The sequence below is a fragment of the Ammospiza nelsoni genome, chromosome 29 (genome assembly GCF_027579445.1).
Source record: "Ammospiza nelsoni isolate bAmmNel1 chromosome 29, bAmmNel1.pri, whole genome shotgun sequence".
Classification (NCBI taxonomy): Eukaryota; Metazoa; Chordata; class Aves; order Passeriformes; family Passerellidae; genus Ammospiza; species Ammospiza nelsoni.
Window position 1 is genome coordinate 2002381 of NC_080661.1, and position 12551 is coordinate 2014931.

At 52.1% G+C, this 12551-nt stretch overlaps 1 protein-coding gene across 1 annotated transcript; it reads left to right on the forward strand.

Annotated features, from left to right (window-relative positions):
- The first annotated feature begins 1575 nt into the window (after positions 1-1575).
- Positions 1576-2508, forward strand: LOC132085153 (olfactory receptor 14A16-like). The gene has a single exon (XM_059490527.1). The coding sequence runs from the start codon at positions 1576-1578 to the stop codon at positions 2506-2508; it is 933 nt and encodes a 310-aa protein (XP_059346510.1).
- Positions 2509-12551: the final 10043 nt, after the last annotated feature.

Here is a 12551-nt window from a genome sequence, read left to right on the forward strand (position 1 = left end):
ACCTCTGGCTGCAGGACAATGCAGCTGCAGCTCCTGGAGTGATCTCCTAAAGCTGGAACATCCCAATGCCTACAGAGTCTGTGAGTACAACTCTGAGTATTTCTGGTGCAGGGGAGGTGAAATGCTCCTTAAGGTCTGGCATGGTGAGGGGTTCTGATCAATCATAGAATATTTCCAAAACAATGAATTTTACAGAAACATAATATTCTGTTTCTTACTACTGGAGAATGGCAGGGAGAAGGGGATAAATATTAAAGGTTGAATAATAATTATGAATTTTGACAAGTGTCTGAGGCATCCAAACTGTTACTTTTAGTGATCAATAGGTTCACAGGAGATCCCTAATGTGCTTTCCACCCCTCCTCTGCCGATAGACAGCACCAGCATCAGCTTTGCCGGAACCATCAGGCTCAGTCTGAGCTGTCCTTTCTCCAAGTTGCAAACAGAACGTGCCCCCAGCCAGTGCCCTGCAAACAGGCAGGGTTCTGTCAGGCCAAGGAGAGTGCACAGAGATTTGGGGTCTGTGAGTGCTGGCCCAGAGACATCAGGCACTGGGAAACACCTGCTGGAGGGAAATCTCCAGAAAGCAGAGAGAAAATCAGGCAATGAGAGAAAACAAAACCCAGAAATGCTGTGGCAGGGAGAGTTTGGAGATGTCCACAGGAGCCCCTCCAGTGCAGCCCCTCCCTCTGAACAAGCCCCCTCCCTCCTGTGCCCCCAGCCAAGCCTCTGCCCTCAGGGCCGGGGCTCCAAGGCGTGCAGCCCCTCCTGTGCAGGCAGAGCTGCAGCAGAGCCGTGGGGCAGCTCTGCAACCCCAGGCCCAGTTCCCCCTGCAGAGCACAGGGCTGGGAGCAGCTGCCCAGCCCTGGGGGCTCTGGAGGGGGCAGAGCTGGCTCAGGGTGACGCTGTCCCCAGTGCCCGGCTCTGAGCAATGCTGTCAGTGCAGCCAGGGAAGGAGCTGCATCTCCCTCAATCCAGTGCCATCATAAGGACACTTGGAAATGTCCCTGAGATTTCAGTCCAAGCTGGGAGCTTCAATCCAGGGTGCAAACCTGTCCTAGAACATCTCTGAGTTATAAGATTGATGGGGAAAGGCAGAGGTGTTGTGACACTAAAAGTGCTGCTGGGCGGGTGAAATGAGCAACATGGGTCCTTTGGCTACAAATGTGGATCTGGGCTGTGGTGAATCTAACTGCTCACAGCAGTGCCTGGTGACATTTTAGAGGAGGCACGGGAAGGAGATCACAATCCACCTGAGAAAGGTTAAACCCCAGAGAAAATCTGAATAGGTCAGAACATCAGACCATCTTCCCTCAGTCATCATCTCGCCTCATAGAACTTGTTCTGATCTCCCTGAGTGCAGAAGCATTGCAGAGGGTTTGAGATCCAAGAATACCAGCAAAGAGATGGGGGAGCTTATAAAGAAAACCTCAGAACTGTTAAACACTAAAGGTCGTGTCAGTGTATTACAGAGGAGGGTACATGGGAAATAGCTTTAATTTTGGTTACGGGTATGTCCTCTAACCCTTCCCTGTCCTTTATCCATGAACAGGTCCCCAAGTGCAGCCACAGCAAATGTCCAACAGCAGCTCCATCAGCCACTTCCTCCTGCTGGCATTGGCAGACACGCGGCAGCTGCAGCTCCTGCACTTCTGCCTCTTGCTGGGCATCTCCCTGGCTGCCCTCCTGGGCAACGGCCTCATCATCAGCGCCGTAGCCTGCGGCCACCACCTGCACACGCCCATGTTCTTCTTCCTGCTCAACCTGGCCCTCAGTGACCTGGGCTCCATCTGCACCACTGTCCCCAAAGCCATGCACAATTCTCTCTGGGTCACCAGGAACATCTCCTACACAGGATGTGCTGTGCAGATCTTTTTGTTTGTTTTCTGTGCAACAACAGAGTTTTCCCTCCTGACCATCATGTGCTACGACCGCTTCATATCCATCTGCAAACCCCTGCACTACGGGACCCTCCTGGGTAGCAGAGCTTGTGCCCACATGGCAGCAGCTGCCTGGGCCAGTGCCTTTCTCAATGCTCTGCTGCACACAGCCAATACATTTTCCCTGTCCCTGTGCCATGGCAATGCCCTGGGCCAGTTCTTCTGTGAAATCCCCCAGATCCTCAAGCTCTCCTGCTCAAAATCCTACATTAGGCAATTTGGTCCTCTTATGGGTAGTGCTTTTCTGTTTTTTGGCTGTTTTGTGTTCATTGTTTTCTCTTATGTGCAGATCTTGAGGGCCGTGCTGAGGATCCCCTCTGAGCAGGGACAGCACAAAGCCTTTTCCACCTGCCTCCCTCACCTCTCCGTGGTCTCCTTGTTCGTAAGCACCGGTACATTTTCCTATCTGAAGCCTCACTCCATTTCCTCCCCATCGCTTGATATGTCAGTGTCAGTTCTGTACTCGGTGGTGCCTCCAGCCCTGAATCCCCTCATCTACAGCCTGAGGAACCAGGAGCTCAAGGCTGCAGTGTGGAGACTGATGACTGGATCGTTTCAGAAACATTAAACCGCTGGCCAATTTTTGCAAATCACTTGTAATAAAAGTCATCTTTGACACTTCTTGTTGGTTTCATTTTGGAGGTTATTGTTCTTTGTTTTATTTTTTTCATATTTTCCACAGAGAAATGTCATTTTTTCTGCCATTTCTCATTTTATTTCCCTCCAACTTCCTTGTGGCCACACACCGTGTCAATGAGGGACTGCGCTCCCGGTGGCCTTAAAGAAACTAAAGGATGTCCCAGCCGAGTTTTCTGCAGTGAAGCCCTTTTGTTGCCTTCTCTGGAGCCGCAGCAGCAATGTCTGTGTGCAGAGTTGGGGGCAGATCAGTGCTGGCCCAGCAGCTGTGCCCAGCAGCATCAGCACTTGGTGTTGCCAGTGCTGCTGCCGTGGCCCTGGCCCGCTGCCCTGGTGGCCCTGGTGTTGCTGTAGGGCCTGAGTGCTCTCGGGGCCGGGCACAGTCCTGGGGGTGGCAGTGCCGGGGCTGCAGCAGGGACAGCCCGTGGGCACTGCTGGGGCAGCACTGACACTTCAGGTGGACAGGAAAGAGCAGCAGAGCAGGGGCTGATCCACCCCCAGAGTGCTGGACAGCCCAGGGCAGCGCCCCAGAGCGTCCTCATGGAGCTGCCAACAACATCCCCCCTCTGCAGCCCTGGCCTCTCCTCCAGCTCACACAGGTGCCCCATCCTTGCAGGCACAGACACGGCAGCACTGGCTCAGCAGCCCCTGTTTGCATTGCACAGAGCAGGGGGAGCACCCCCATGCTGTTGGTGTGGGGACAGGAACCTGAGGGAGCACAAATGCCATCAGCCCCTGGGGCCAGCAAGGGCTGGGGGACACCAGGGAAACCACTTTGTCTTGGCCTCTGCAGTCAGCCAGAAAGTTTGTTCCCATCAGCTGGGAGTTTCCTGTCCCACTGCAGACGCTGTTGGTCAGAGCCAGGGCTGCCTGGCAGCCACTCCCAAACTGCCCTGAGCATTTCCTTGGCTTCACCTTTGCTTTCTTTCCTTTGCCCTGCTAGAAATTTCTTTCTGTTGCCCAGCCCTGTTCCCTCCCCTGCAAACAGCCCATCCCTGTTTGCCCTTTCCTCTCTGGCCCCACTCCCCATTGCAGTTCCTGACTTGGCACCATGGGAACGTCCCTTGGGCAGCAGGATCATCCTACAAGTGCTGCAGGAATTGTCTGCAGGCTCCTGCAGTGCCTGGTGCTGCTCCCTTGCCAGAGGCACCCCAGGCCAGGGGGGCACATCTGGGCTGCTGTGTCTGGCTCTGGGGCTCCCTGTTCTGGGCAGTGAGGAGGAGCTGCAGAGGCTCTGCAGGACTGACAGGATGGGCTTTGGGACTGGCAGGAGAAGCTGAGGGACCTGGGCTGCTGGAGCTTCTGAAGAGGAGAAACCAGAGTGCCGGTTTCTCGGCTGTTTAGGTGGCCTGGAAAGGCCCAGGGATGGCCTTGAAGAGCCGGCGCTTCAAAGGACGAGAAGAGACTTGAGATCTTTCTCGGTCTCGGTGTTTATTAATTGTTTATCTAAAAGATTTTCTCTCTGCCCAACAGAGGTCTGCACAGCCAGCCAGCCATGGGCACACTCCGCAAGCCCCCAGGGCGGTCACTTATCTTTATACTCGAAGTTACGTATACAATATTTATAATTTTTCCCCAATACCTTTTACCCTTATTAACCGGTGCACTTTTAGTAATAACCAATCCCAAAGTGCCAACATCACCACAGAAGATGGAGGCCAAGAAGAAGAAGAAGAAGAACAGGACACGGCCAATTCCTCCATCTTACTTCTTTTGACCCCCCTGTACAGAAATCCTAAACTCTGTGTCTTACACTCTAATTAACCTATCCCTTCACCATTCACCCAGTGAAATCCTCCCATCCTCATACAGGTGTTGTCTCCTGTGTAGGATCAAAGTCCAGCCACCAGACACTTCTGGCAACGTTCCAGGACTCCCGAGCCCCCCAAGGGTGGTCTCGGCCACTCTGCACCTCCGTCCTGAGGTGCTGAGATCCCACAGAGACCCAGGGCTCATCCTGCAACTGCTCCATGGGTGGTTCCAGAGAATCCCAGAATGAGCAAGGATAGAACAAGCCATGGAGATCATCAAGTCCAACCTGTGCCCTGGCACTGCCTTTTGTCCTCTGAGACTCCTCTTCTCCAGGACAAACAACAACAGCTCCCTCAGCCACTCCTCACAGCAGTTTGGTTCCAGATCCCTCCCCAACCTTGTTGCCCTTCTCTTGACACACTCCAGCCCCTCCATGTCCTTCCTATGTTGGGGGCCCCAGAACCGGAAACAGCACTTGAGGTGCTGCCCAAGCAGTGCTGAACACAGGGGAACATTCCCTGCCCTGCTCCTGCTGGCCACAGCATTCCTGATCCAGGCCAGGAGCCATTGGCCTTCTTGGCCACCTGGGCACACTGCTGGCTCCTGCCCAGCCTGCTGTCCATCAGTCCCTGCAGGTCCCTTTCTGCCTGGCTGCTCTCCAGCCACTCTGTCCCCAGCCTGTAGTGCTGCAGGGGTTGTTGTGGCCAAAGTGCAGGACCTGGCACTTGGACTTATTAAACCTCATCTTGTTGGGTTTGGCCCCTGCATCTATATAGTCCAGGAGCCCTGCTCCCAGCATGAGCTCAGTTGTTGCCCCTGTGTGATTCCAGTTTCCTTGCCACTGCCAGTATGATCCTGGTCCACTTCCCCTCACTCCTGGCAGGATCCCTCTTCTTCCCAGTATAAGCCCAGGCACTCCCAGTCATTCCCTATGATGATGCAGTTTGTCCCCAACGTGGTCCCAGTTGCTCCTAGCTGCTCCCACTTTCATCCACTGTGTTCCCTGTTCTACCAGTTGCCCGTAGTATAATCCCAGTAACTCCCAGTATGATGCCAGTTTCTCCCAGCAGGGCCCCAGTCACTCACACTTGCCCCCAGTTGCCCCCAGCTTCGTCCCAGTTCCCCCAGCACATTCCCAGTGGCTCCCAGTATGGTTCCAGCCACCACCTGCATGGTCTCAGGCACTCCCAGTATATCCCAGTTGCCCTGAACATTCTCATAGTCATTGCCAGGCACTCCCAGTTACCTCAGCATGTTTCAACTGCCCCCAGTTTTATCCCAGTCACTGCCAGGACATCCCAGTTGTCACCAGCATGCATCCTGTCATTCCCAGTTTTTACAGTTCCTCCCAGTGTGTGCTCAGGCAGCTCCCAGCATGGGCCTGGTAGCTCCCAGTAACCCCAGTCAGGGTCTATTGACACCCACTATAATCCCAGTAGGATCCCAGTCACTCCCAGTATGATGCCAGTGGCCCCCAGTGGGATCCCAGTTGCTCCCTGTCAATGCCAGCAGGACCCCAGTAGTGCCCAGTATGATCCTCATGACTCCCAGTCTCTCCCAGTATATCCCAGACACGCCCAGCATGCTCCCAGTCACTCCCACTTCCTCCCAGTTGCTTTCAGCGTGATTCCAGTTGCCCACAGCCCCTCCCAGTCAATCCCAGTATGATTCCAGTCACCCACAGTGTGATCCCAGTCTCAGCCAGCATGGACCCAGCTGCTCCCACTTACGATCCCAGCTGCTGCCAGAATAGTTCCAGTTGTTCCCAGTTTCTCCCAGTATGATCCCAGTTTTCTCTAGAATAGTCCCAGTCCCTCTTAGCATTGTCCCACTCACTTCCAGTTGGCCCCAGCATGGTCCCAGCTGTTTGCAGTGTGGTTCCAGTGCCCCTAGTATGGTCACAGACACTCCCAGCATATCCCAGTTTCCCCAGTGAGGCTCTGGTTACCTGAGAATGATCCCAGTCTTTCCCACTTACTCCCACTTGCCTCCAGCATGATCCCAGTTTCTGGCAGTGGCCCAAAATGTGTTCCCAGTTACCTCAGATGTGTCCTTAGTCCCCTTAGCATGGTTGCAGTATCCTCCAGTTGATCCCAGTTGCTCCCAATGTGTCCACATTTTCCTCTCAACATGGGCCCAGTAGCTCCCAGTACCCCCACAGTCAGGATCCATTCTCACCTGCTGGAATCCCAGTGGCTCCCAGAATAATCCCAGTTGCACCCAGTTACTCCCAGTAGGATTCCATTCCTGCCCAGAGTGACTCCCTGTCACCTCCAGCATGGTTCCAGTCACAGCCAGCAGCTTCCCAGTCACTCTCAGTCTGGTTCCCGCAGGATCACAGTCATTCTCAGATACTCCTAATACTTTTCCAGTCACTCCCAGAATGATGGCAGTCAGTTCTAGTAAGATGCCAGCATGGGCACCGCTGCTCCCATTATCATCCAGTGTGGTTCCAGTTGCTCCCATTTATCCCCACTACGTTGGGAATAAATCACTGGGTTTCAATCAGTCCCCAGCGTATTCCAGTTACTCCCAGCATGTTCCCAATTAGTCCCAGTTGTCCTCAGTTGCTTCCAGCCTGATCCCAGTTGCTCACGGCCACTGCCAGTCACCCTCAGTGCAATCTCACTTGCTCTAAGTATGACCCAGCATGGTTCCAGTTGATCCCTGTTCCTTCTAGTGTGATCCCAGTTGAACCCAGTTGTCCCTTGTATTATCCCCATCACTCCCCATATGATCCCAGTCCCTCCCGGCATGGTCCCACTCATGCCCAAAGTTCCTCAGTATAGATTCAGTCACTCCCACTCCCAGTTACCCCCAGCATGGGGTCCCAGTTCTCCCCAGCATTGTTCCTTTTGTTCCCAGTGATCACCAGTGTGCTTACAGATACTCCCAGTATATTCCAGTTGCCCTCAGCATGTCCATGGTCCTTTCCATACTCCCCAGTGATCCCAGGAATCTACTTGTTATCCCAGTATCATCTCAGTCATGCCCAGTATATCCCAGTTGCCTCCAGCATGCATCCAGTAATTCCCAGTTCCTCCAGTTTGCTTGTAGCATGATCCCAGTTTCTTAGTTGCTCCCAGTAGCCCAAAGTGTGATCCCAGTTGCTCCTTTTCAACACCAATATGAGCCCAGTAACCTCCAGTATGATCCTTATCACATCCCAGCACTCCCAGTATGGTTCCAGTATAATCACAGTTACTTACAGTCATTCACAGTGATTGGTCAAGTATGGTCCCAGTTGCCTCCAGCTGGATCAACCCAGTCAGCCCCAGTATGAAGCCATTTGCTTCCAACACGCTTCCAGTTGCTCCCAGTCACCCCCAGTATGGGGGATGATGTGCATGATGTGTTCCCAGTCACTCTCAGATGCTTCCAGTATTAGTCCAGTCCCTCCCAGTATGATCCAGAGATGACCCCAGTGTGCTCCCAGTCACTGCCAGTATGAACCAGTTGTACCCCATATGGTTCCAGTTGCTCCGTTTCACCCTCACTTTTGTTCCAGTCACTCCCAGTCTCTCTCAGTGTACCCCAGTTCCTTCCAGCACATTCCCAGCCACTCCAAGTTCCTTCCAGCATGATCCCATTTTCTCACAACCACTCCCAGTCAGCCTCATGTAGTGGCACTCACTGCCAGTATGATCCCAGTCACCTCCAGCATGATCCCAGTTCATCCCAGTATAGGCCCAGTGGCTTCCAATCACCCCCAACATACACCCAGTCACTCCCAGTTCCTCTCAGTTGCTCCTTGCATGATCCCAGTTGCTCACAGCTGCTCCTGGTCACCCTCAGAATGATCCCAGTCACTCCCAGTATATCCCATCTGTCCCCAATATGGTCTCAATTGCCCCTCACAGGCTCCTACTGTATCCCAGTATGATCCCAGTATGATCCCAGCATGATCCCAGTATGATCCCAGTCTCCCTCAGTGTGATCTCAGTCTGCCCCAGCATGGGCTCAGCTGCTCCCAGTACAATCCCTGTGGCATCCCAGTACAATCCCAGTCACTGAAGGTGTTGATCTTTGCCATCCCTGAAGGTCCCTTTTGGTCCTGAAACAGACTTGCAGAATCCTGAAACAAAGAACTGCTGAAGAAAAATCACTAATAACTATTAAAAGAAATCCCTTGATATTTACCAAACAATATTGAGAAAATTTCTGGAATGCCTTGGGCACTGTCCTTAATTGAATCACTTGGGCTGAGTCTGACTCAGTGGCTTTCCAGTACTTTGAGCTGGTAGCTCTGCCCACCTTCCACAGAACAGTGCCCCGGGCCCGGGTAGTGGGATCAAAGCCCCAAACCCGGCGGTGGGCAGGCCAAACAGCCCAGACCTGGCCTGCAGGGCGGGGTCTTTGTTCTCACAGCCCACCCCCACCGTGCTGCCAGTGCCTTGGCAACAGGAGTGACCAAACGCTTTGTCCCTCTCCCCCCAGAACCACCAGTGCACACCGGCAGCTGGGAAGGAGAAGCTTTCCCAGGGATCTCCCTCCCGGATCTGCAGGTCTTCTTTCCCCAGAAAAAGTGAGCGATGCTCGCTCTCCAACACCCCCACCCCTAATCCCATGATTCAAATTCCAGTGTTCCTGTTTTCTGCTCCTCAACATCACTCCCATCCCCTCCAGGCTTGTGGCCAGAGGCAGCGCCTCTGGGAGCCAAATCCCCCACGCCGCTGGCGCACGTGAGGGGAGTCAGGCACCCCAAATCCCAGCGGGAAGCCCCTGACCAAACGTGAATCAGCCTGTGAAAAACGTTGTGTCCCAGAAAAACACTGAGTTTGAAAGTTTTCAGCTGGGAGGCACCGGCTGTATACAAATGAGCCGTGCCTCCCCTGAGGGACAGGCCAGCGTCCCCTTCTTCTCTCCCAGCTCCCACCACAGGGGTGTTATAAATAAGAAGCTTGACTGGGCCAATATTCAAGCAGCAATCAATTCATTAATTAATATGGTAAAGTATGAGCAATACAGCAATGGGTACAGTGGGGGAAGTTTTCCCTCCAGCTGCACACTGATAGTTGAGGCTTACAGGTGTTTATAGGGGTACTCATAAGCTTTCTCAGCCGTTTCTATTCCAAATTTTTATGTCAAAATTTCATACCTTTTGTGATTTAGTTTTTCTCAGGATGTATCCCAGAAAGGAGTTTCCACAGATGGTGGTGGTTCGGTTTCTGAAAGAAGGAAGAAATCTCCCAGATGCTGTGGTCCAGATTCCAGATGTGGGTCCACCTTTTAGTTGCAGAGACTATAAATCTCATAACAGTGATGTCCAGCTTCCCTTGGCTGAAACTATTAATCCTTGAGTTGATATTCATCTTCCTTTCTCAAGCTGCTTTTCACTGTTTTGTTAAAGTGTGAGATAAGCATGTTTCTTTTTATATATATTCTGAAGCTATCGTTTCAAAGATCCTTATTACAATCAATATTCTAAAATTACACTTCAAAAGGTTATTATTGCCAAACTCTTTCAGGCTTAACTACAAGCATAAAGTTCTTGTCAAAAAGCAACATCCTTAAAGCTTTAATTCAAATGCTCCTAAATCAACTTAAGACTTTTTGAGGTTAATTACAAACAAAAGATACGTTCCAAGGCCTTCTTCTGTGCTTTACTTTCCTCAGTAATTATTAAAATTCATCATTATAACTGTCCCATGGTCGGTTTCCACACATATTACAATCACAAATACCACGTTGCCTGTATGTACCTGACACGAAACACAGCTTTGTATTTCACAGGGGGGCACAGGGACAGCTCCTGTGAGAAGCTGCTGGAAGCTTCCACCGTGTCTGGCACAGCCAAATTCCTGGTGGCTTCAAAGATGGACCTGCTGCTGGCAAAGGCTGGGCCAGTTACAAATGGTGGCAATGCCTCTGTGATAAAACAGATTTAAAAAGAAATCAAAATAGAGATTGTGGCGCAGTTTTAACTCCAGTCAGAGGAGAACAGAGGGAGAACATGTGAGAAGAACAACTCAGCAGACATCAAGGTCAGTGCAGAAGGAGGGGCAGGAGGTGCTCCAGGCCCTGGAGACCCAGGCACCCTGCAGGAGAGCCATGGAGAGAGGGGCCCTGCTCCCAGGCTGGAGCAGGCTGTCCCTGGAGGAATGCACCCCCTGGAAGAGTGACCCATGCCGCAGCAGTTTGGGAAGGACTGGTGTCCCTGGCATGGACTCACACTGCAGCAGTTTGCAGAGGGCTGCTGCCCCTGAAATGGACTCACATGGGAGAAGCTCCTGCAGAACTGTCTCCCTTGGGAGGGACCCACGGTGCAGCAGGGGAACCACCCCTCTCCCTGAGCAGGGGCAGAAGCCATGGCTGATGAACTGACCATAACCCCCATTCCCTGTCTCCCTGCACTGCTGGGGTGGGAGGCAGAGCTGGAAGGAGGGAGGCGAGTGGCTTATTTTATTTCCCCTTTTTCTGCTCTGATTTTGTTAGTAGTAAATGAATTTCACATCTCTAAGCTAAGCCTGTTTTTCCCAGGACAGTATTTGATGAGTGATCTTGCCCAGTCCTTATCTTAACCCATGAATCCTTTATTAAATTCTCTTTGTCCAGCTGCAGAGGGGAGTGAGTGAGCAGCCCACATGGATGCCTGGCATTTGGCCTGGGTCAACCCACGACACCTTGGTACCACAGGGTCACAATGGACCCTTGGTTCTATGGGGTCTCATTGGTTCCATCAGGCCCTGCAGGGCCACTTCATTCAACAAGGCCCCAAAGTTTCACAGTGGTCTCCAGGATTCCATGAGGGCCTGCAATGTCAAAATGGACCTTTGGATCCCTGGGGGCCCACGGTGTCAGAATGGGCTCTTTTGGGTCTGACAGCTTCACAATGGCCCCTCGGTTCCATGTGTCCTGCGCTGTTCCATGAATCCTTAGTTCCATGGGGTCCTGTTGTGTCACAATGGTCTCCTTGGTTTCATGGTGCCACACTTGCCATAATTTCCATGGTATCCCAAGTGCCCTTGGATCCCAAAAGGCCCCAGAGTGTGACAATGGCCCCTTGCTTCCATGACGCCCTGTAGTGTCACAATGGTGTCCATGATTCCCTCAGGCCCTGCACTGTCCCCATGGGCAGTTGGTTCAATGGAATTCCACAATGTCACCACAGCCCCTTGGTTGCACAGAGCCCCACTGTGTCACCGTGGTCTCTTTGCTTCCAAGTTCAGAAGTGCCAGAATGACCCTTTGGTTCCATCAGGCCTTGAGGTTTCAAAATGGTCTCCATGGTTTCATGAGTACCCCCTGTGTCACAAGAGACTCTTGGTTCCCTGAAGTTCTCCAGTGTCACAATGGGAACTTGGTTCCACAAGGTTTGGTAGAGTCCCAATTGACTCCCTGGTTCCATGAAGCCCTGGTGTGTCACAGTGCCCATGGTTTCATGAGTGTCCATGGTGTCACCACAGTCTCCTTGGATCTCCAGTATCACCATGGTCTCCTTGGATCCCCAGTATCACCATGGTCTCCTTGGTACCATCCAGGCCTTGTAACAAGAGATAGGGAGCCATTTTGTGCCTTAGATGAAAGGCTGCAGAACTCATGGTTGTGAGGCTGTGTCACTGATTAGAAACAAAAACCACCTGAATCTGAACACGAAATATCATCTCAAGTACCTTCAATCTCAGCCTCGACAGAGGTAGAAAATACAAACAGAGATTCCCCAGTAAATCAAAAACAGGGACCATATTTGGAATGCAGGCAAAATGCATTCAAGTGCATTCGAATGCACTCGATATGATGGGGAGGTGATGATCCCCTATTCCAAGAGTGAACTTAAGAAGGGCTGACTATTGAAGGAACTGCAGAGAACCACAATATAAGAAAAGCTGGTGCCATAGGTAATTCTGGGATAGGGAGACCAGAAAGCAAGAGCAGATGAACCAGTGCAGTCACCACCAAGAAGATCACGTTCACACGCTGTGGGCAGCAACCCCCTCAGGCCGTGTCACCATCCCCTGGTACAAGGGGGGGTCACAATGGTTCGTTTCACTGATCTCAGGGTGCAAAGACACACAGCAGGGCACTTTCAGTATTAACCAAAACAAATACACCTTTTAGTGAGTGCCCACAGCAGATGCAGCACAAGGATTAGAATTGGGATAAAGGATAGAGAGACAGAGAAAAGGAGGGGGGGAATAGCTGCCAACAGAGAGATTAAATCTTTGTGGTCCAGCCAATAGATCCGTCTGGTCACATCGGGGAGAGTCTCAAAGCCTTTGGTTAA